General features: G+C 36.6%; 2 protein-coding genes across 4 annotated transcripts in view; both read right to left on the minus strand.

Moving 5' to 3' along the window:
* LOC116300434 (D(1) dopamine receptor) overlaps positions 1 to 18,820 on the minus strand; it is a 34,308-nt gene extending 15,488 nt beyond the window's left edge. The window contains exons 1-3 of one of the 3 annotated variants that reach the window (XR_004197608.2): positions 18,429 to 18,820; positions 17,522 to 17,634; positions 13,870 to 15,305 (exon numbers count right to left, since the gene is read on the minus strand). Coding sequence is in view for 1 of the 3 variants with exons in the window: in XM_031709316.2 (XP_031565176.1) it covers positions 14,296 to 15,273 (978 nt within the window). In the remaining 2 variants the exon portion in view is untranslated. Of the gene's footprint in view, positions 1 to 11,367; positions 15,306 to 16,565; positions 16,894 to 17,521; positions 17,635 to 18,428 lie in introns of those variants that run through there. The other 2 variants (XM_031709316.2, XR_004197610.2) reach the window with 2 other exon arrangements.
* LOC116300353 (dopamine receptor D1.S-like) lies at positions 5,727 to 8,640 on the minus strand. Its single transcript, XM_031709213.2, has one exon. The coding sequence runs from the start codon at positions 7,950 to 7,952 to the stop codon at positions 6,807 to 6,809; it is 1,146 nt and encodes a 381-aa protein (XP_031565073.1). The 5' UTR covers positions 7,953 to 8,640; the 3' UTR covers positions 5,727 to 6,806.
* Positions 18,821 to 25,420: the final 6,600 nt, after the last annotated feature.

Consider the following 25,420-nt stretch of genomic DNA (forward strand, 5'->3'; position numbering starts at 1 on the left):
AATAGTACTGTGGCTCGCTTTGGAAAAGAAGAGGAATGGCGTACATAGGAGGTGGTGTCTATGCTTTTGCTTAAGGAAAGGGAAAGGTGGTGGAGGGGTATAGTACTTGTGCGGCTCCTTTTGGAAAAGAAGAGGAATGGCGTACATAGGAGGTGGTGTCTATGCTTTTGCTTAAGGAAGGGGAAAGGTGGTGGAGGGGGATAGTACTTGTGCGGCCCCTTTTGGAAAAGAAGAGGAATGGCGTACATAGGAGCTGGTGTCAATCCTTTGGCTTAAGGAAAGGAAAGGGTGGTGGAGGGGTATAGTACTTGTGCGGCTCCTTTTGGAAAGGAAGAGGAATGGCGTACATAGGAGGTGGTGTCAATCTTTTGGCTTAAGGAAAGGGAAGGGCGATGGAGGGGAATAGTACTTGTGCGGCCCCTTTTGGAAAAGAAGAGGAATGGCGTACATAGGAGGTGGTGTCAATGATTTGGCTTAAGGAAAGTGAAGGATGGTGGAGGGGAATAGTACTTGTGCGGCTCCTTTTGGAAAAGAGGAGGAATGGCGTACATAGGAGGTGGTGTCAATCCTTTGGCTTAAGGAAAGGAAAGGGCGGTGGTGGGGAATAGTACTTGTTCAGCCCCTTTTGGAAAAGAAGAGGAATGGTCTATATAGGAGGTGGTGTCAATCCTTTGGCTTAAGGAAAGGGAAGGGCGATGGAGGGGAATAGCACTTGTGTGGCCCCTTTTGGAAAAGAAGAGGAATGGTCTATATAGGAGCTGGTGTTAATCCTTTGGCTAAAGGAAAGGGAAGGGCGGTGGTGGGGAATAGTACTTGTGCGGCCCCTTTTGGAAAAGAAGAGGAATGGCGTACATAGGAGGTGGTGTCAATCCTTTGGCTTAAGGAAAGGGAAGGGCGATGGAGGGGAATAGTACTTGTGCGGCCCCTTTTGGAAAAGAAGAGGAATGGCGTACATAGGAGGTGGTGTCAATCCTTTGGCTTAAGGAGAGGGAAGGGCGATGGAGGGGAATAGTACTTGTGCGGCCCCTTTTGGAAAAGAAGAGGAATGGCGTACATAGGAGGTGGTGTCAATCCTTTGGCTTAAGGAGAGGGAAGGGCGATGGAGGGGAATAGTACTTGTGCGGCCCCTTTTGGAAAAGAAGAGGAATGGCGTACATAGGAGGTGGTGTCAATCCTTTGGCTTAAGGAGAGGGAAGGGCGATGGAGGGGAATAGTACTTGTGCGGCCCCTTTTGGAAAAGAAGAGGAATGGCGTACATAGGAGGTGGTGTCAATCCTTTGGCTTAAGGAAAGGGAAGTTCGATGGAGGGGAAGAGTACTGCGGCTTCTTTGTGAAAAGAAGAGGAATGGTCTATATAGGGGTAGTTGTCAATGGTAGCTGCCTTTTGTTATTATATTGGACCAAGATCAGCCATCTTACTTTGAAATCCTACTAACTCCGTCGTCTATAATGGTGAAAGTCTTTCACAACGTTGATGTAAAGCACCTAGATTATGAAAATGAAGTGTGAGCTTCCGGTTATTGTATTTTATAAACTCTGCACAAAGTGTGACTTTTTAGTTGTTGACGATAACAAGACATTTCATCAATCTCATCCAGCCCATCACACCTTATCATAAGCACTGATCACTATACTTGTGCCTGGCAATACATTAACGACTTGGATCCCTTCATTCCATGAAAGATATATTTTTTATTATGTATGCATAATTGGTTTTGCGTTGGTTGGGGAAAGTGTACGTCTTTAATGATTGATAACGTTGATTCACTTTTATTCTTGTCGCTACCTTCACTGTAGGTGTCGTGTACAGCTTTTTGACGTCCTTCCGACTAGACGTCTTATTAGCACTTATTGACTGCTGCTTTTCTTCTGGCTGTTTGGTTTTGTTGGTTTTTCCTTGGTCGGTGTTGTCAGAGGTGGTGTAGTCGTTCGTTTTTGGTATGTTTTTTTTTGTTGGTATTGTTTGAGGGACCAGCAAAGTCGGACGGTTTTCAGCTGATCTTAACTCTATTGAAGGTCAGAATTTTAAAATAATTTGTAATATTTATTTAACTCGTATAAAGATCGTTTAATGCTCAGATATACAGCACAGATACAGTACCCTATAATATTGTACTGAATCATTATCATAAAATTCTAATTAAAAAAATGATGATATTCTACAATTCCTCTATACAGTACCTAAGTAATCTCCATGGCATCTCATAACATACTATAAATAAAGCATCTTAGTCGTATATACAATCCCTTTTAAAATATCTCTTATGTTCTCTAATGTAAATAAGTAAATTTATTTGCTATTCTATATCTATCGAAAGGTCCATATCAAAAACATGTTATATCCTTTGTCCATATTGTCAACTTCTAATAGCTAAATATTTACTTTGTGTCGGAACTTATATACAAAGAAATGGAAAAAAATTCGTATTTTTTAAGATCCTGTCATAAGTAGGAACATTAAGGACTAAAAGAATCGGAATAAAAATCAATACATTGGATTGGACGATTACGTTTGACGCAAATATCGCACCACTAAAAAAAGACTAAAAAACAAATAAAATTGAATTGAAAATTGAAATTGAAATTTACTGGTTAATATAAAGTAAAATGTTTTACAACGCGGCTGGTTAAGGTTTTGTTGCATGTTGCATATTTTATGGCCGAAAAAGCGTGCTCTAATATTAATTGCTGAAGTAGCCTGTCGTTTCGTAGTGCTCCAATCTATGAGAACAGTATCAGATCATCCAATTAAATATTATACTATTCATTATATATATAATATTAAAGTATATTGACAATATACTAGTACAGTATAGTTCTCAGACATAGATTAGTTTTTATATGATTTTTTGGTACGAACTTCAATCGATAAACTAACTGAAGAAATTTATAAGTATTTTTAATTAGATTTTAAAAATCTAATTGGACGTTAAAATGCTGTCTTTTTCTCAACCTGAGTAAAGTGTCAAATATTTGTTAATGCATTCAATAACTATATATTTAGCAACTTTATCCAGGGTTAAGTGTTTTGAAAAAGCTCAGAATTCTTATTTAATGGTATTGGATGGGTATATATTTACATTGTTGAAGTCATAATGACATAGGACGGAAATAAAACCTATTAAGCAAACAAAACATGAAAGCATTCCGACAAAATCTCTGTTAAGCCTGGTTCACATATGATCGCAGACGATCGCAGACGATCGCAGAGGATCGCTGGCGATCGAGTGCGATTATATGTGAACAGCTCCGCGATCGCAGGAATAGAATCGGGTTCTATTCCTGCGATCATTTGCGATCGTTTGCGATCATATGTGAACAGAATTCTGCGATCGTGAGATTGGAAGGTGTCCCACAATGCTCAGTTTTCCATAAAACACGCGTATATTTTTGATTTTCACAAGCGAAAAAGCATTTCTTTTTAGTTTTTTTTCAGATACTGGTTTAAAAGTATCAACACACGGTTATATATGCTAATTTACGTTTGTAAGCCATATAGGCAAGTAAACAACTGTCGTTTGGGGGTATATTTTAAGATTGCACGTCCTGTTCTTCATAGTGATGACTCCCCTGATGAAGTATTCACGATCATAAAGTCGAATGTTTCTTTATTAGTGCTTTTTGGATAAAAGTTTGTTGCTTAATTAAACGATACGAAAAGAACAGGGGGTAATGAACATATTTTTTGTGGATAAGGCTACGCCAACTTTAGATTTTTTAAGTCTAAATATCTGAAACTATGGAAGAAAAACCGTACTTCTTAAATTGAAGTATTGTTTTACTTCGGAATGATGTTACACAGGAAAAGAACGAAACATTGATTCAATCTATAAATAGTGGCTATATTTACAACAGATGCATCGGCGAGAAAACCAAGGAACTTATACCATGGGCCGCGGAGCACCCTAAAAAAAGGGGAGGGTTAAGATTGGAAAATATAAGAGACTAGTTTAGGAAAAAGGTGGGTGTTGCTGAGTGCATACTAAGTGTTCTTCCCTATTTTATGTAAGGCCGACAATGTTCTATAATGGCCTTTGGTGTCTTTTTCTGTTCCCTTATGACTTATGAGGTGAGGTCTCTTTTCGCTTTTACGACAAGCTGAAAGCCAAAATACCGACCACGAGAAAAAACAGGCCGGGGTTCAAGCAGTTTAGATAAATTCATTTAACAACATATCGCGTTTAAATACATTCTATGTCACTGTAGCTCAAGTAAGATCCACAGTATTTATAAACTTCAAAGAGTTATTATTTATCATCCTGATGTACAAAACTATATACCAAAAAACAAACAGAATACACTTCACAAGGCAAGTAAAGAATGTGAAATACACATAGAGTACATTGTCATTGTGTTCGATAATAGACGGTTCAGGTTTTTGTCATTGTTGTTTTCAGGTAGTCCGAATCAAACTTTGGTCTAGAGAATCTATGTCATTCAGAATTTGGATTTGTTTTTTTAGCTTTTAACCCCAGCTAGAATGTCCTTTTCGTTACGCATGTCTCCAAAACGAAGGTGAGAGCCTTGAAAAAAAGTCATCTATTTAACTAATGGCCCTACCACTCTGAACTGATCCCCTCAAGTCAGGATAATTCACCTTCCGAACACTTTAAAAATCTACTTGAAAAAGTGCAAATACATTTCTCTTTATTTAGACAGTTTTCAAGTTCAGTAGCAGCGTTTGACATGCACCCATAAGTGTCTAAGAGGGTCCACAAGGATTAACAGAGAATCCCATACTGACTAATTACATAAAAGCTGCACGTACCATTGGTTGTGGATGTAACCATAGCCCCGTCCAAGGGGTCCTAGGATGTCCCACGCCATCATCACTATAGATACATACAGTAAGCGGATAGTAAGGTTTAGATGGGATTTAAGGAGGGCAATTTTGTTTTTGGCGTCCCCTGGGAAAAGAAGTAGCGCCTTCAAACATGTGAACGGGTCTTAAGATAATGAAATGAATGACTGAAGAGAGGTGAAAGAGAAGGAATTTTAAAGCAGGAAAATGATGTTAATGCCCGTGTATTTACGTCAGAATTACATGTATGAGTACTATGTATGATTTTCTCACAAAATCTAAGATATCATTATTACATGCATGCAATCAGGTCCAAGATATTCCCTGCTTTCCTCCTAAACCACTCTGTATTACGTCAACAATAAGAGCTTCGACAAACTTGAGTTCGATTTCCAAGTAACCAAGAACTGGCCGTCAGTTAAGAAGCTGAATAATACTTTGAGTATAAATTATACTCTTAGTTTCGGTATCTCAAGAATAATGGAAACCATTACTTTAATTCATCTTACTAAAACGGCTCCAAGAAAAGATGCCACCTTTTATTGACCGTTCAAAAAATTAAACTAAGGCTTTTCTTGGAGTGACTTTGAGTGTCTTGCACTTTAGAACTACTTAGGCCGTGGAATCAGTGCACTATCAACTAAGATAAACAACACATTATCCTACTGTGCATCATGGCTGGATACTGAAAGTGTTTCACAAAATCGAGTTAAGAGTTTAAGTGATCACATGTTTACTCTGCTATCGTTGCTACTGACCACACTTCATGGGGATTTTATAACACTTACAATATTTATAGGTCTTGATATATATTTAAAAATAATGAGAGCAGTATGTATTGTTTGGAACGTGATTTGATGCCTATTACTGATTTAAATTATAAAGAGAAGAACTCGAATGAATAAATGAATAAAAAGAAAGCAGAAAAAGGAAAGACAATTCCTTTATTTTCATGACACGGTATCTACAGCAGGTATTTATGTACAGCTTTGCTTCGTAAAATGAAAGTATAATTTATTCTATAACATCTGATAAGTAAAGGGAGTGTCTGCTTGTTGGCTTTTCGAACCAGAGACATACTATGCATTATGATTTAGAGGTTGATTTTTTGGAAAACCTTCGAAGCAATAAATTAATAGCTCTATCTACCCGAATAGAAAATTAGACGGGTCCAACGCATGACCACATGTGGTAAGAAGCTCTGCATTATCTCATATTGTCATCCTTCTGGCTAACTACAAATATACAGCAGAAATACGTCTTTGTACGCAATATATTAATGTTTTCCCATTTCAGACTACGAACACATCATTCCATTGAGAATAAGATTCTTTGTTTAGGGAGACACATTCATATTCTAACATTAAAAAGTCTCTTCTAAGGTGTCATTGGTCAGAAAAAGGAATAATACTCAAGGGAATGACAAGTGGTCTGAATCGAATCGGGGACTAGAAATAATATAAGATCGTTCTATTAATATACGTAACAGATAATCCTTCACTGGTGTCTACAAAGCTAATGCTTCTTATCTGCTAATTTTGGAGAACGGTACAGATAAAAGGAGCAAAAAAAATATAAAAATAGGAAGTGAAGCCAAAATAGCAGGAGCATCTAGAATGAACACTGAAAATGAACACTTGAGTACTCTTTTACACTTGATATCATAAATATTAGGGAAATGGATTGGCTACTTACAGTTATTTACAATAATATACAACTATTAACGATTAGGAATTACTGACAGGACTTTCCCTTTTAATTTCATGCGAAAATGAAAGGTGTGTGGTTCATGTTTTAAAGTTATTGTTGTTCATGATGATGATGATAATGATGATAATGATGATGATGATGGTACATAATGACGATGGTTATTAGTGATGATGATGATAACACATGCCTGAACAGCTGGTGCTGCTGTTGTCATTGCTGCTACTGATTCTGCTACAGTTCAATGTCTACTGCTGCTATTGTCGTTGCTGTTTTTCTCCTCGGATTGATGTACCATTTAACATGCCAAGTCATGATCTGTTTCTTTTTCTTTCGCTGCAAGGAACTCGGGCAGCTTAGAAACGGACGAAGAGCTGTGGTGTCGAGTTCGCAATACGCTCGGGCCTGGTGATGTTGGATCTACACGACTCCCCTTACAAGGCCTGCAACAGGGCCACAGCAAAGATATGAACGTTTTCCTCATCTCAATATCACGAAATGCGTAAATCACTGCATTAATGGCGCTGTTACTGTAATGAAGCCATTTGGTGAATTCTACTATGATGAGAAGTTTGCGCTCGTCCAGGGAAAGGCATGTCGTTAAACAGTACAAACTTAACATGTTAACGATAAAAAATGGCAGCCAAGCGGCGAAAAATAACCCTGTAATCATTACCAGTGTTATGGCTGTTTTACGCTCTTTTGGTAATCGTCTCCGGGTGTAATTCAAGATCGAGCTCGAGTTACGGTTTGTTGTCACTTGACTTGGCCTTGCCATGTTCCTGATCAGTTTCTTTGCAATCTTAAAAATCCTTATATTGACTGTTGTGATGAGAACCATTGGAGCAAGGTACCCACACGAGAACAAGACAATTCCGTGGACTTGGTACATGAAGTGAATCGAATCTTTAGGAATTGGGAGCACCGTGCTTAGAATTCGTGGGTGAAGTGCAGCGACGACGAACGCCAGACCCCAGGCAACCCCAATCCAGACAAAATACGAGCGAAAGGTAATCGTCTTGTAGTAAAACGGTTTAGAAATCGCAACAAAACGCTCCAAGCTGACAGCAGAGAGGTGCAACGTCGAAGCCAGAGCACTGAATATATCGAAGCATATAAAGAACGTGTAAACTTTATCGGGCAGTGGCCACCCTTGGACTGAACCGTAGATCCACAAGGGAAGTGAGACGCTTCCAACGAGAAAGTCACTAATGGCCAAACTAACTAAAAAAGTGTAGGTTCCTGTGCGAAGACGATGGTTCTTCTTGTACGCTAAAATAACCAATGAGTTTCCCAATATAATGATGATCATCAGTGCTATTGATACAATTACTCTTGCACTGAGTTCTATCGTTTCGCTTGTCCTGTTGATCGATGTACTATTTCGGGTATTGTTCGAGGTTCTCAGGCTACGATTATCCATAATGTAACCTATGTTACTCATAGTAGAACGTCAAAAGAAATAACAAACTTTTCTTGAGTTGCTGTACTAAAGCTCACGGAATATTTGTGGCGACACTATAAGTGTTAAATTGAAGTGGAATCGACGCTCGACGGCGAGTAAGGTAGGATCTGTTATGTTCAAATGTACTGACGTATCGATTCCCTGGGCCAGCTATTTTAGGGATGTCATTAACGAACACTCGAGTTCCACTGACAATCTTGACGTGACCTATATTAGGCAGACGTATCCCACGAAACTACGTATTTCGATTTTTCAAGTACTGTTTCCTTCAGTCCCGTCAGTGAAGAACAGCTGCCGATATAGTGTCTTTTGAATTTAACTTCAAATATGCGTTCAATCCTAATCCAAGATTCCCAGCGTGTAGCATTAGCAAACACGAACTTGCTTCATAACTGACCATGTAACTCTATCCAGAAATATATCCCTAGGTTTTAAGCGCTTTAACAGCGCTTAAACTCCTCATTAGTAGAAAAACTTGCATAACCAATAATTGGTACGTAGTTGAGCACTTTCTTATGTTCGGTGCTGTCAACAAGTTTTATTTGCTTCTTGACTGACGATGATTGACATGAGGATATCCATCATTTTACACGCACGCCCCCACAAAGGCACTGATATATACATTATTGAATGGAATTCCCACTAACTTTTGATTCAAATGTTGAACTCGACTGCTTTGTTCACCACTGATTTATTCATTTACTTTGTTTTGTTCTTGTTTTTTAAAAAGCGCCTCTTATTATCAAGGTTCTAATGGCACACATGGTATTACATCTAGAACTCTTTTTTTTTCTTATCGGATGAAGCTTTTAAATTGTTTTTTTCCGTTCAGGATAATCGGTCTAAACCCTGGCAATAAAACAAAACGTTTCAATACAACTCCAGCTCATTAACACGTTCTAAGAATTACTTCGCCTAAAAACTGCAAGTACAATAAAGAGTTTATTCAAAAGTAATTTTCTTTTTGAAAGGAATTTGTCGGTTATATAATGTATTGGTTTCTTATCATCTTTTCAATGGACTGGGTTTCACGGCCAATGATTATTATTACACAAGACCTTTCTGAGCCGATATATATCTATCAGATATCTGTCTTGTCTGAACTGGCTTCTAAGATGTAATCTCATTTAAATATAGTTATTATAAGAACGAAAATCAAAATAAGAAGCGTAGAATAAAAATAATTAAATAAAAACTAAAAAAAGAAATAATTAATCAAAAAATAAAATAAATAAAAAATAAAATAAAATAAAATAAAATAAAATAAAATAAAATAAAATAAAATAAAATAAAATAAAATAAAATAAAATAAAATAAAATAAAATAAAATAAAATAAAATAAATAAATAAAATAAAATAAAATAAAATAAAATAAAATAAAATAAAATAAAATAAAATAAAATAAAATAAAATAAAATAAAATAAAATAAAATAAAATAAAATAAAATAAAATAAAATAAAATAAAATAAAATAAAATAAAATAAAATAAAATAAAATAAAATAAAATAAAAATCAGTTACAACGTCTCTCATTTTGATTTTAGTCTGTGGAAGTGAGCCCTTTTTTATTTCATTATTTTCGTACGCTTATTTGATTTGATTTCGAAAATTAACATTTTCTCAGTTCAACAAATACACCTTAATAAATACACGACAGTCATGAATGGCAGCCAGATCATTTTTTCATATGGTGTTAGTTCATTCAGCCTTACACTCTTCACTACTTCTTAATCGAATAAATTACTAAAACCCCACATCCATAACGACTTATCGACGTTTTTTAACTTCACATTGGCATTGTTTTGGCCAACAAGTCCCTAAATGAATCACCACGCTTTATTTCAGGCTGTCATGTCAAGGCTTCGCCCTGAAGTCTAAATTAGACGCGATTTTAAGACGATGTCATCGTGATTTTTTTAGTAACTTAGAAGGATGTCGTGATATCAGTTTCCTTCCCTCCTTCGTTTGGTCTAAATATACGTTTTTGATTCGAAAATCTATCTGCATAATTCAGACTGTCAAGGTTTCGTTTTTACTTGGTCTTGGAAATCTGCAGCAGGATGTTCTATATATATTTCAGTGTTTTATTTATAGTTCCTTGGTTAAGATTCGATTTTAACTTTCAAGTTTACTTTCACTAATTCACTATTTTGTTTTTACTAGTAATAATAATAATGATATGAAAATAGCATTGAATTGATTGTGAATTGATTATTTGATTTTCTTAGTCTGTACATAAAAATCATTGGGGAAAAAATGGATTGATGAAAGGAATAAATACTGAAATTATAAAAAGAAAAGAAAAGAAAAGGAAGGAAGAATTGTAGTAAGGCGGTGTAGTAAGGTGGTACATAATAAAAGAAGATAAGGAGAGAATGTGAATAGAAATGAGCAAAGAGCGCTAAAGACACTAAATGATTCAAGTAGCTTTTGGAACACCTAGTGATCATACTTTGACTGGAGTGAAGAAGACTCCATGACATCATCTCAATGTAAATCTTCCTTTATCTTAATTTGTAAAAACTATTGCGAAGAAAATTAACATCCCACCCAATATGAAACTTCCTATATCCAAGAAAAACTAAACGTCTTGTGTTCACAAATGTAAACTTATGTCATCAAGTAAAAAGCTCTATTTTAGCCTGCCAAATAGTGGCATATCAAGATTCAAAAGCATGTTTTCTTCGAGGCTACTTCCGACTGATAATGGAGTAGTGTATCAAGCATGAAAACATCGATGCATTAAAGATGATCACTTGCCAGAGATTGAACGTTTTTAAACTACAACCTATACGTTGATATAGTGTACTGATATATCAGATGCCTGATATGGTTTGGAAAACAAAGTCATTATTTCCATAAACAAGGCTAGTATCCACCCATCCACCCATCCCCCGATCCCCCCATCCACCCATCCACCCACCCTATTTTTGGGTCACATGATGTTACTTGAAACCTGGTAAAGTCCTGTGAAAGGAATGCATTCAGTCTGGAGTAACTGGAACAAAATTAATTCAGTCCTAGGACTGAATTAATTTTGTTCCAGTTACTCCAAGTCGAATAATTAATGAGTATGAGAAGTCATTTCAAAGCCTCCAATATAATATCGGACTGGACGGGATTTCAAGTCTGAGCAATTAGTTCCAGAACTAATTGCGCGGACTTGAAATCCCGTCCAGTCCGATATTCGTGGCTTTGAAATATTTCTTCAAACTGCTCAATATATATAAGCAATCAAAATTTCTCCCTGCTCTTTCCCACTACTTGCTGATACATTTTATCATCCGGAAATCCCCCTCTAATCCCATAAAGTAGGATTAGAAAAGAATACTTGTACATGTCAAACACAAGTGTTTCTCTTTATTTTTTCAAGTTCTTTGAAAACAATGCGAATGACACAAACTAAAATATATAAAATAAAAAAAAAGAATGTGAAACATTATGGTAGCGCCGTACGTACAACGACGTGTGAACATATCACGTTATGGTAATATATATATATTTGTCATGTATGAAGGTACCCCTATGAGAGGTATCACCTCATCTCAGGCACCAAAGTTGACATTACTTGTCTTCTCCCTCAACAAAGGGTTTTTTCTTAGTACTATCCGATGTTTGTCACTTTGTATCTAAATAAATCAATGCAAATATTTTCCAGCTTTGGGGATGTCACGATATTAGAGTGCTCAAGCATTTATTGTGGTTTTTTTTTTCATTCCGAGATTCAAGCTTTAGATCTATCTCTATTCCTTACCATATTTTTTTGTTGAGTTGGTGTAGCTATAGTTCTATCGGTTATAGTACGTTATATAACAGATGTAACTACTTAGGTATCGTAACCAAACTCTTTTGACTCTCTTTTGACTGCTACATTTAGATTCTACATCAACACATGCACAATTGTATAAGATTCAACGAGACTTGTTTTGTATGTTTTTTTTAAAATCTTAGATTTAAATTTCCCTTAATTGATTCATAAAACAAAATCATTAAAGATAGCCCCAAAAAGATGTCAGGAAATTAATTTGACAACAAAATCTCGCGTATTGAGAAAACAAAGGATTCGCGGTTGGCTTGTTTGGTTTCAAACACAATTATCAGTATGAAATAGGAACAAACAATTCATTAATAAAGCAACGAATAATAATATATTTGGTTTGTCGCAGATGTGTTGTTTGAATTTAATTCAGATTAAAGTAAGAAAATCTCTTAAAATTTTTGTTATGAAACTCCCAATGTATGCGAACGTAATTTTTTACGCCACACAAATGATGCTAAACTATCACGAAAACTAGTGACTTGTGAGTCTTTCCCGTCGGCCATGTTGAAAAAATAGGGGGAGAATTCAACAGGAGCGCAATTTGGAAAAGCATGCGAGCATTACAGCCGTGAGCCCGCCATGTGTTGTGTACATCACAAACCCAAAAATGTCAATTCGTAGCATTAGGGCCATGACATTTACTTTTTCAAAAGCATTCTTCGTAACACATTAAAGAGTAATTTTATTAGGGTACGCGAGATGCTAGATATGGGTGACATGAAAGTAGGGTGACCCTACTACTATAGATGCATGACATGATGGTAGGGTGACCCTACTGCTAACTTGGATTACATGAAGGTGGGGTGACCCTACTACTAGAGATGCATGACATGAAGGTAGGGTGACCCTACTACTAGAGATGCATGACATGAAGGTAGGGTGACCCTACTACTAGAGATGCATGACATGAAGGTAGGGTGATCCTACTACTAGAGATGCATGACATGAAGGTAGGGTGACCCTATCTACTACTAGAGATGCATGACATGAAGGTAGGGTGACCCTACTACTACAGATGCATGACATGAAGGTAGGGTGACCCTATCTACTACTAGAGATGCATGACATCAAGGTAGGGTGACCCTACTCCTAGGGTTGGGTGACATCAAGGTAGGATGACCCTACTCCTAGGGTTGGGTGACATGAATGTAGGGTGACCCTACTGCTAGGGTTGTTTGACATCAAGGTAGGGTGACTCTACTCCTAGGGTTGGGTGACATCAAGGTAGAGTGACCCTACTCCTAGGGTTGGGTGACATGAATGTAGGGTGACACTACTGCTAGGGTTGGTTGACATCAAAGTAGGGTTACTCTACTCCTAGGGTTGGGTGACATCAAAGTAGAGTGACCCTACTCTTAGGGTTGGGTGACATGAAGGTAGGATGGCCCTACTGCTAGGGTGGGTTGACATCAAGGTAGGGTAACCCTACAACTAGGTTTTGTTGAGATCAAGGTAGAATGATCCTTCTGCTAGATTGGGTGACTTGAAGCTAGGATGACTGATGCTAGAGTTGGTTGGCATAAGGGATGAGGACACTACTACTTGAGATTTATGACATAAAGCAACCGTTTTATATTGCTTTCATAAAATATTTTTGAACAACTTTGCGCGAGTTTGTCTCGGCTGTTCTCAGATATAAATTTGTTACTCAGCCAATTAGTGCCCAATTTATATTTCAAATATTATATAATTTCTATATAACTTATATTATAAATTATATAATATAATTTCTATATAACTTATATTATAAATTATATTATATAATTTCTATATAACTTCTGCTAGATTGGGTGACTTGAAGGTAGGATGACTGATGCTAGAGTTGGTTGACATAAGGGATGAGGACACTACTACTTGAGATTTATGACATAAAGCAACCGTTTTATATTGCTTTCATAAAATATTTTTGAACAACTTTGCGCGAGTTTGTCTCGGCTGTTCTCAGATATAAATTTGTTACTCAGCCAATTAGTGCCCAATTTATATTTCAAATATTATATAATAGTATATATATTATACTTTCTATGTTAATGATTACCAAATGTTAAATTTTTAAGGTATAAATGTAACACTTACATTTTGAATTAAAATTGCCTTCCTGTTGCTTGCATAGATAACCAGCATTCCAATTTCAGTTAATGTCGGATTTAAATTTGGTAAGTCACATGATCCTGCTTCCGGTCGTTTCTGATGAACCTGATGGTCATCTTTGATAAAAACAACTTCTTTTCGTATGAAATTTGTAAGTCAAGAAATTAATTATTACGAGACTAAGTAGAGAAACCATGGGTGTTGTGTAGCGGCTAGAGCGTTCGCATCTCACCGACGCGAGCCGGTAGATCGATTTCTGATCTCGGCCGGTGCCGCATGTGAGTCTTAGGATTGCTTGTTGGTTATCTTCCGTGCTTTTAGGATGTTTTAACTAAAAAGCGGACTCTTCGATTTCGACTCCCTTAGCGCACCAATTTTGGTTCCCTCCTCTATAGATTAGAAAAGTTGTCTTTAAACCGAATCAACGGAGTTTTGAAGGTGGAATACTTTAGCCCTTCTTTTAATTCTATGTCTATTTTTGGTTGGAGTTGGGAACACAATATTTCTCTTACATCTAAGAAGTGAGACGAAAGTTTTTCTCATTTCGTTGCTGCTGAATGCGTAAACAAATGTGTTAAGGGAGCTGTTCGAATAATGCATTCCTTTGACGAACACCGTAATGTACCAAATGAAAATCGGCGACGGTGCAGATAGTAGCTCAGGCCGGAATGTACCGAGAAGTGATACAATAAAAAATGGACACCAAGTAATAAAAAATAATAAGCATAGTGTTATGATTGTTTTAGCGAGTTTTTTCTCCGCTTGAAACCTTCGAGTTCCTCTGTTATGGATCCCTTGGAACACACTCGAGTTTACGATTCTGTAAATTGAAGTATAGACAATTGTAAGGGTGATAAGAGGGAGGATGAATCCATTGATGAAGACCATAAGAGCAAACCCTTTGTTCCAATTGTAGTGGTACTGAACAGGGAAGAGGCCAGCAACTAGTCCAGACACAAGCCACAGGCTCAATAACATTCCTAGATACCCCTTGTCGCCAAACTTACGATGACGCAGGGGGTACGCGATGGCCAGAAAGCGTTCCATACTGACCCACGTGAGATGCAATATGGACGCAAAGGCACTAAAGATGTCAAAACTCATGTAAAACAAATACAATCCAAGAGGCATTCGGTCATGTGACGTGGTCATGTAGATCCAAAGAGGCATGGAAATAGCACCAACAAGAAAATCCGACAGCGCAAGACTGACGAGGATAAGAATCGCTCTATTTCGAAGGCGTTTATTGACTTTGTAGGCCAGGACTACAAGCGAGTTGTTCGCAATGGTAATTATTGTAAGCAAGATTGCAAAAAGAAGAAAAAAATGGATGCGTGGATTTGGAGAATCTTCATGCCTCGACATGTTTTTTGAAGCGTTGTTTACCATGGTGATATTTGGTATCTGTAATGGACTAAATCCTGGAGACAAAAACAAACCATGGATGAAAGTGTGTTGAATACCTTTGTTGCCTATATATTTCACTGAGGGCATATCGCATAAAGGATTAAGTTTTGGGTGCACCATCGAGTTTTGGGTGCACGCGGGAGGTTATAACTAAATCTTTGTTTATAGAGAAAAAATTAATTTCTTTTTTTTTGACGAAATCTTTATTGCATAGCGCGGGCTACTCAATCGCGTCAACGTTCACCATCGATTTTTAAATACACGCTCACGTGGCTATGTTTTAAAAGAGATTCAAGTACTACTGATAAAAACAAATAAATACAAATAATTTTGGGAGTGACATATTATCAGATCTGGGAAAGCACTAATTGCTCCCAAATAAAGAGCACCGAAATAATAATATTCAAGAGATGCACTTGAGCTGTAAACCGTGAGAATAAATACAGCCTACTACAACCACCACCAACAAAGGATCACAAGACATTGAACGCTCAAAGAAAAAAAGAATTTGTAAATTGATCTGGCACTGAAATCGTGGCACTTAACATTAATGGCTCTCATGGTAAAAATTTATTTTTCTTTCTCTCAAAATGAATCTCAAAGCAACAAAGCAAAGATGACCCGAACATTTTTGTATTGCGTACTCTATCATTATATAACCATCACCTAAGGTCTTTAGCTTATTCTTGTTTTATCTTCCACTTTAAAAAGCAGAATATGTATTAATATAATCTAGCAATATAATCGTGAATAAAGAATAAGGTGGTAATGGACAAGATATATCCACTTCAGCAAAAGGCAGTTTTTATGGACCTAAAAGAAAACAATACCTTCTTTCAGGCTATTGGCCAATTCTATAGGATGTCTCTGTCATTACCATTATTATGGCAGAAAGTAAGATATTATATGACACTGCAAGATTAGTATCCAAGTTAAGTTTAATGGAAAGCATTTAAAGCATTGCAAACATTTTAAATTTGGCCTTTTTCAATGACTAAGTAATCTGTCTGGGGGTCTAGATTAAAAAAGAAAAATCAGCTGACTCAAATAAAAAGCATGGTGTTTACTTGGGGTGAGGTGAAGAAGAAATTATATCTATGTGGCCTTGCTTCTTAACCCCCCTCCCCCCAAAGAAACCCTAAGAAGAAGAAGAAGAAGAAGAAAAAGAAGAAGAAGAAGAAGAAGAAGGAGGAGGAGGAGGAGGAGGAGAAAGAGGTTTACAAACCCTCTCTTTATCTAATATTCTAAACGTAATAAAAAAGAATAATATTCACCTTCTCTCTGAAGCTCCAACTTCAAATTCAGTAAACGTTCATACCCTCAGTAATAGACTACGGACGACGTCTTATATTTTTTGATGTTAGCAATTATGGCTAGTTATCGCCTAAACCCATGCATTTCAGATCAAATCAAAAGCTGGTCTACCGGAGATGCCTCAAAATGGCACTGGACAAGGAAGAGTCACTCCTGCCAAAAAACCAAGTGTAAGTCACACTTTATCCATCCATTATGTCTTTACAGCTAAGGCTGTGTTGTTTTTAGTTAGCTAAAAGCAAATTCTGGCCGACGTATTCGGAAAACACTTGGTCCTAAGTTCTTCACTGCTACTCTTATACTGAAGTGATATTTTAAGCTGGAATTAGCGTGATAAGAATCCTTGGAATCGAGGTGTTTATTATCGAAGTGACGCACGAAGTTCTACTTGCGAATTGACAACTACTTTATTATATTATTCTGAACTACTTAGAATACGTAAATTGGTTCATTTAATTAGTTTTTACTCCCGTTTTTAATGTAGTTATTTTTGTCTACAGAAAATAAGAAAATCTGCAAACATTACCCGTTGCCTGCGTGTGCCTGAGCCTAATAAGTCGCTCTAAAAAAAATCACAGATTAACAATTATCACTTTCAAAAACTGTCAAATTCTGAACCAAATCTTTTACTCATATTAACGTATGGCTGATGTCCTTCAAAATTTTATCCTATAGAAAAACTACTAGACTAAACCTTAGGCGTCATATTTGACATCTTATAGCGATACGATTCTTTATTTTTTAAATGAAAAGTTGTTGTTTTTTTCAATAAGGCGCTGGAATATAAAACACTTAATGACCTCATTTGATAAACTTTAGTAAACTGACCTCTAGATATACCACCTGAAGACATCAGCTTTACAATCAAGTTTACAATATGTTAAAAGAAGGCTGTACACTCTTCGTTAAAACATACCTTACAAGGGAGTCCCCACATTGAATCCAGCACTAATCGATGCTTAACTCCCGGTACCGTCTTGTTTAAATCGGTTGAAACAAATGTTTTTGAAGTTCTTCACCGCTGTGTTTCTGTAAAAAACCAGGTGTAGTTAATCGAACATTCGGAATCGAATTCTATCAGATTGATTCGGGAATCAAATGAAATTGAACTCAGAAAACACTAAGGATTCGATTGAATTCGATCCCAAATAATGGGACAAAATCAAACAATTAAAAAAAAAAAAAAAAAAAAAGGAAAAACAATCGCGAAGATCAAAGATTGAAGAGCAACAAACTGATCAGCATTCAAATGGCAATAAAAACTTCCTTTATGTTTGATACCATAAACGTTCTGATTATCTTCGTTGGGCACTATTTTGTTGTGAAGATTCAATTGTGTTCCATTGATTTAGCCAATAGAATCTAATCAAAGATTTCGACTAGATGCAATCGTTCAATTTTGCTCGAGTCTGGATTGTGAAGTGTATTGAATAGTCTGGAATAGATGAAAGTTATAAACTTGCTGTTTATTCTTGAATATCACCTAAACTCTAGGTAGCTATCATGTTCGATCGCGTTAGTTACATTAAGTTACTATATCCTGGAACACTAGATTACTAGACGCTTAATATATTCACACGTTGAGCAAGGGGGAATGGATATTTCCCGAATTAGGTTGAGTGACCAAGAAGATGATGTGTTTTTATACGTTTACTGTATCATCAAGTCAACCTCGACTTGAAGCTATTGTTTTGTGATAAAATTAAGAATCCTATTGCAGTAGTCTTTAAACATGATTAAAAAAATCGCAAAATCGAACATTTTTACATGTAGCCAAATCAATAAGGGGAAAAAAACAATAACACGTATGAATGTTTGCTCACCTTGCAGAGCTCACTCTCTATCCAGGCAGTATATAGCAAGCGAAGCCACCTACACAACTGCCTTTGGCTTAAATATGCTGAGCCATATTTACCCGTGGCTTCGTCTGAGTGCCTATGTTGTCTCTTTAGTTACTTGTAAAGAGAGTCTATCCAGATCCCGTTTAACAACGTTTGTATAATTGTTTTGATGGGATACCACAGGGTGACTCTAAAAAGAGTCAAGCTCTAAGACTTAGGTTCTTCAAATGTAAACGTGTCTGTATCTAGTGAAACCATACAAGCCTCTGCATAAGGTTGTTGTTGAACATTAGTAAGAAAATGAACAAGAATTCAAGTTGTTTTGATCCTTTGAACCCGAACTAACTAGGCTATTATCTAAAGTAGAAAAAAAAAAAAAACAACTCAATACATATGTCGATTGTAAAGTGTTCATGTTACAATTTAATTAAAAAAAAAAAAAAAAAAAAAAAAAATACAAAAAACTTACTCACTTCTCTGATCATTGAATCTCATCCTTTCAATAATGGGATCCCAATAATGGATTCATTGAGAAACAAACAAACAGACAAAAAAAAAACAACAACAACAAACACATTCCATCTTTTATCAATGGATGATCGCTGAAACCTGAGCATATAAGAGTTCTTGGTTGATCATTTTGTGTCTGTAACAATGTTATTCAACACTAAGCATGCTGAGACAAGTAGTCTAAGTGCTAAATCCAAGTTGAAGTAATCAGGAAATACAGAAGGCTCGAGTCAAATATCTTGAAATTCAATTAATATTTGGCATGGTCTAAAACATGGACTGGACTGGACCCGAGAAAACATGGACCGGACGTAGAACATATGGACCGTGGTAAAAAATATGGACTCGGGGTCAGACGCATCTGGATACCTTATCTGTAGGTAGACTTTTACTGTTTTGTGTCCACCACAATGTCAGAGGCTAATATGTTTACCAATATCAAGACACAAGTCAATTCACCATTCCGGCGCTAGCCGTCACGGGGTATAAATTGTTTTAGATTGTGTTACGGTCACCAAAAAGTTCGGACATCGTTCTCGAATTTCCGTACAAAATGTCCCGGGGGTACTCTTGCCCGCACAATCAAAGCTAGCACCGATAAGGTGAATTCAATATCTTTGCGCGATGGTAGGTATGGGATGCCAACTGACTAAGCTAATTATATCAATCATTACTTTGTATTTTGTTTAGTCAAGTAGGAAGTCACCATTAATTAACAAAAATATACTGATAGATGGGTTGAATAATCAGATTATTTAGCTTTACATGGTTTTGTTGTGACTAAGACTTATCTTATACAATTCATAATGAGTGTGTTATTCTTAGAGATGTTGAAAACAATTCGAACAAACATAACGAATAACGTTTATAAACTAGAACAAGGAAGTACAAGTGCTAAGAGCCATAAAACAAACGAAGTTATATCTTTAAGGGAGTAAAAGGCGCACCTCCGAACCGGCTTTAACACGAGCACCTGGCTCGGGAGAATGCTGAAGGATTGGGCAACCACTCCTTACAGTTCCTAGGTAAAATATATTGCCTGTTTTCCCAGTTAACAGCTGATAAAAATCGATAATTTACTTGAATTTGTCACGTATGAAATATCTCTATCTCTGTTGGTAGGTAGACAAAACTGAAGACGTACAGGACTATTGTATTTAAAAAATCATGATGTCGTTTCTAAAGTCGAAGTGCGTTGTTTCTGTGGTAACAATGTTTCTAAGAACTGAAGGTCAATTAATGCGACATATCGATCAACGCACCACTGCAATGTACCTGAATCTCAATTACAAAGTACAGAATTCTAAAAAAAATAAAATAAAAAATAAAAAAAGGAAAAAAAAGTACAGAATTCTCCTGACCTGCTGTAATTCAACATATGCCTTAATTCTGTCTTGGACTTAATTGTGATGCGAATGAGTCGTACCTGTTGTCGCTTTTTAGTGGTGTCTTCTGTTCCTTTCTCGTCTAATGAGGAGCCTAAAACTTGCTCCAGTTTAATATTAAATATCATCCCATTATTAGCATAACCTACATCGTGAGCATTTTCTCAGTTCCTTATCTGACAGGGCGACGTGTATATCTCACTATCTGATCAACCTCTTGACTAACAAAGAAAGATTGCTTACTTTGAACTAAGACGCCTTTTTTTCTACTTCCAGAAGGATTGTAATCGGCCTTCCAGATAATGTTCAAGTATACCCACAAAACCTTAAGCCGATGTATACCCTGATCAAACGAGATCGAAAAATACCCTGAAGTGCTAACAAATATATTTTTTCCATTAAGGAAAGCCAACTGACGAACTGCGCTATTCATTTAGACTCCCTTCATTATCGGCGGACTTGTGATTTAGTAATTCTTGTGTAGGTGTTAAATACAATTTCTTATATTCATTATTTGATTACTCTGTTCTTCAGCTGTAAGAGCAACAGTTTCAGTATTACAAAGTAATTAGCAAAATCCAGGCAGATTTTTATCACCAGCTATATAGTAATAGGCTACTCAATTAATCCTAAGCTTCTGATGTTGGCAAATCGCATGAATGAATCTATATAGTTTTATCCATTTAGACAGTTATGGCAAGTATCTAATGGGCTCTTAGCATTTAAAATAAAATTCTAAAATATGTTCGTGAAGCCCTGCAGAACGAGCCAATAAAATATCTCTATACCCTGCTTATACCCTGTTAAGAAAAAGATGACAACGATGTTGCAAAGCGTCGTTAATATCGGTCAATTATAAAAAAGCCTAGGAATCGTTTATCATAAAGTGTACAAAACAATGAAGCGATGAGACACTAAGTGTATATAAAAAACCCTAAGGCTGTACAGAAATTCATTTATAAACGATTTTGCGCTTATCGGAGTTTGAGTACTTAATGGACTCGTCTTAAAAGTATCATGGTTTCGAGGTTAACACAAAAATATAAAAGAAATCACACTTTTTCACGATGGAATGTGTTGCATTTCTTTTGTATTTTCATGTTAGCCTCGCATTCAAGACAATTTTTAGAAGGGTCCCTTTGAAAGAAAAAACAGTATAGGAACTTTGACTTTTGAACCAGAATCAGTTCTTTTTACAGTCTTGATTCTATTAACTTGATCTTTATCTGAAATAGTTGAGACCTATTCTTTGTCTAAGCCACGTAATACTTGTATAATACACGTAATACACGTAATACTAATAGCTGTGTGCGTTGATGAATAAGATAATGTAGTATTCTAAGCTTTAGTATGCTCAGTCCCAGTTTATCGATAATAATGTCGTCGTTAGCGATGGCTTGAGAATTACTGATTGATTAGCATAATGCCTGTGTCAGAAAATTGATATTCAGCTACTTGATTTCATCATACGTACACCATTCGTTACTCAAGAGGTGAGTAAGGGAAGAAAAGGGAGATTAGCTGAGGGCAAGATAGGGCCAAACAACGTTTCCCCCCTACACTCTCGTACACTAGAAATAGAAAGAAAGTGGAGTGGGAACGAGGGCAGATTAGGAAGAGCAATAAAGTGGTCAGTGAGAAAGGGCCTATCAGAAAAGAGCTCTTTAATCCACATATTGGATTTAATCATACAAAGTATAGAGAGACATGTTGAATGCGAGGAAAGATAAAGATTAGGTGGGAACGAATATTTCGACTATCCATTGGACGAGTTTGTCATCGGTGTTTGCAATCTGAATGCATTGGAACAGAGTACTGATCAGGCGCAATAACTTGCTATGATGCGCTTCCATTTTCGGCTGCTGGCTGCCCTAGATTACTGGCCATTGGAGCCTGAAAACACTTCCCGTTATGTAAATATTATCGCTAAATTCTCAAAACAAAAATCCTTACATCTGAACGGCAAAATGAGTGTAATTTAATTCACAATTTATGGAATTAATTTGACAGTTTTACGTAATCTTGAATTTGCGTTGAAACAATCACAACATAAGACGATTGCAGAGGTTTGTCATCTGGCGTCACCCTACTTCATGTTTTACCGATTCTGTCAGATTGTGGCACAAGCTTCGGATCTCAGCTAATACTCTAATTCCCTATCAAATCTTGCTTAAGTATTTCTTATCCACCATTAGTCATAAAGTTTTTTTTAGAGCGACGGATCAACTTCGCGTTTCAGAATAAATGGCGCTTAAGAGTAATTTGTAGATGAAGGTTTTCTATTTTCTTTTGATAATCTCTTTCGGCTTGTCATAACACGTTGGTGTAAGGGGTGAAGGGGGTGAAGGAGCTGCAGTGACAAAATGTGTTCGTAAGTAAAATGAAGTCCAATGATCACTCGTGATCAATGATCACGCCATTACATTGTCCGTGGAAAATCGCTACGATTTTTATGTTTCAAGATCTCTAGGTGTCGTATAATATATTAACATGTAAAGTAAAAAGTGATTGTGGTTTAAAACTGTGTTTAAGTCAAGCCATCACTCCAAGAACCATCTTTTAGCCATGCGGCATTATTGTGGAAGATCTTTAATTACTCTAGGAACTCGACATACATAATATGAGGTCTTTTCGATTTTCTTTAAAATTCCACACTGTCTGTCCCACTGAGAAGGTATGTTGATGTGAAAACGGTATGGCTCTGATTTTATACTCCATACGAATGAATCGGTATTTTGTATGAGAGGTCGATGATAGACATTTTCGGCTTGCGCGTAATGTTTTCCCATTTTGAGCCACGTGTCATTCACTAGAGTATTATTTTTTATGGTTGTGCACGAAAAGACACATAAATATGGATACAACTCAGAAGATCATGACACGTGGTATGAAATTTGAAAACATTCTATTGCGCTCAAGCTGGAAAGGTTTGTTATCATAGTCTAGTAAAAGTTCACTTAAAGTCCCCAAGCAAAAGCAGCTTATCCGTCTTTACGTAAGAGCGCGTCTAAAATCATTTGATGAACAAGTCATCTAATTCTAGATCTTTTCATGTCAATCATATCAAACATAAAGAAATAGTAAAGAAATTTAAGGCAAACTGAGAAGATTCATTATCATGTCGTTCATTCATTCATTATAATGATTAAGCATCAATTCATTTGCCCATCCATCCATCCATCCATCCATCCATCCATCCATCCATCCATCCATCCATCCATCCATCCATCCATGATTTATTCATTTGTTAAAATATTCTTATTTGTTCGATTATCTATTAATTAGTAAATTCTATTACACACTCATTGTTCCAAAGAATTGGAAAAAAAAAAAAAAAAAAAAAAAAAGAACTTACACAGATTTTTGGAGCCTTTTTCTGTCTTCCCCACTGTTTAGTCAGCCGTCAGTCGGTACGGATTTTAGAGTTAAGTCAGCGAACGTGAGTCCACCACGCTATCCATACTAAATACAAACATTATCCTATGTATATAAATGACATGTCTGAAGATTTACGACGGCTTGTATTTGTTATGGTAAATGAAGAAAAGCAAAAGCAGCCAATAAAACCTGACTCTGATCCACGCTGTTTCAATAAGGGATGACAAACAATGCGCTTTGTCTGCAGTGCTCGATATCTCAACTGTTCCTCCAAGTACTGACCTTCTTGAACCCTCGTGTTTTGAAGAAGCTGCCTTTTTTGTTTCAGATTTTGTTTTTATATTGATGTCTTGATAATTCTTAGTTTTCGGTCTTCCTTGACTTGAAATGATATCCGCGCTTAGGGACAGACAGACAGACTTTTTTATTCGGTTTCGTGTATAATAAAATACATTGACATTTTACCCGAATAAACATTAACGTATGAAGGTATTAGGGATGGACCGTTAGATAATTGAGGGGGGGGGGGGTGGTGTGGGGTTTGCAGGAATTTTGGTTCATGCATGATATTAATTTTTTTGGCTCAACCCTTGCACGTTATTTTTTGCGTACAGTCAGATATTTTTCTTCTAGCAGAAGAAGTTGCACGATATTTTTTTTGAGGTTTAAGTGCTTGGTCGACAATCTTTTGGGGATTTACGCAACCCCCCATCAACTATCTAATGGTCCGTCCCTTAATATCATAATTTCTAAGCTTCTAGCATTCAAGTTTGGAGCCAATGTAGCTTAGCATTCCAATTATTCACTTGGTTTTCATTGTGCTTCATAGGGAAATTATATATTATAAAACCTGCTTGAACAATAGAGTAATTTAAAGCCCGTGGAGGGATTCGATATTCAGCAGGGAAAAGCGGGGAATAAATGAATTGAATTGGTCATTACAAATGCACAGGGCTATAAAAGCCATTTACAGAATTCGTGTCTGTGCTGCCTGCGGCCTACGGCCTCGCGTTTGTAAACCCGATACAGCACGGCCACTCGTTCTGCAAGCTACACATGGCCACTCATATATAGTCCGGTGAATTAAGGAATGGATCATAAGTAGCGTGCATCCATCGAGTTATGGATGCACGCGGGAGGTTGCTAAGCGCGAAGAAAAGCGTAAGAGTTGCACGACGCGAAGTGGAGTGCAACTCTAGCTTTTTTGAGTGCTTAAGCAACCTCCCAAGTGCATCCATAACTTGATGGACGCACAGCTACTTATGATCCATTGCTTTTATAATATAGTCAAGTCAACAAACAAGAAATGAATACAAAATATAGAATGTATTTGTTGATCATGCCCTAAATTCTCCTTATGCACCTTGCGTGAATGAAAAGCACAAAGGCTCCAAAAACAGAAAAACAGTCGTTTTGAAAATGGCAGCTTTACACTGAAGACTTATATGACTAAAATAATTGCAAAAATTTAGCTTACAACAGAATCAAAAATGTCCAAAACTACGGAGAAAGTGATTTTCAACTGTAAGAAGTACATTTCAAATGTTGACATATCTTAGTACAGTAATGCCAAGAAAATCAAATGAAAAACACAGTGGCTGTCTTTGTTGTGGTTGACGATGTTCAAGTTTGTTATCGTACAATGACTTAGCAATGGAAAGCTTCTTGTACACGGATCAAAACTAACTGACTGAACTGGAT

The sequence above is a fragment of the Actinia tenebrosa genome, unplaced genomic scaffold (assembly GCF_029948245.1).
Source record: "Actinia tenebrosa isolate PJP-AT-01 unplaced genomic scaffold, QUT_ActTen_1.0 PGA_scaffold8__29_contigs__length_14323225, whole genome shotgun sequence".
Lineage (NCBI taxonomy): Eukaryota > Metazoa > Cnidaria > Anthozoa > Actiniaria > Actiniidae > Actinia > Actinia tenebrosa.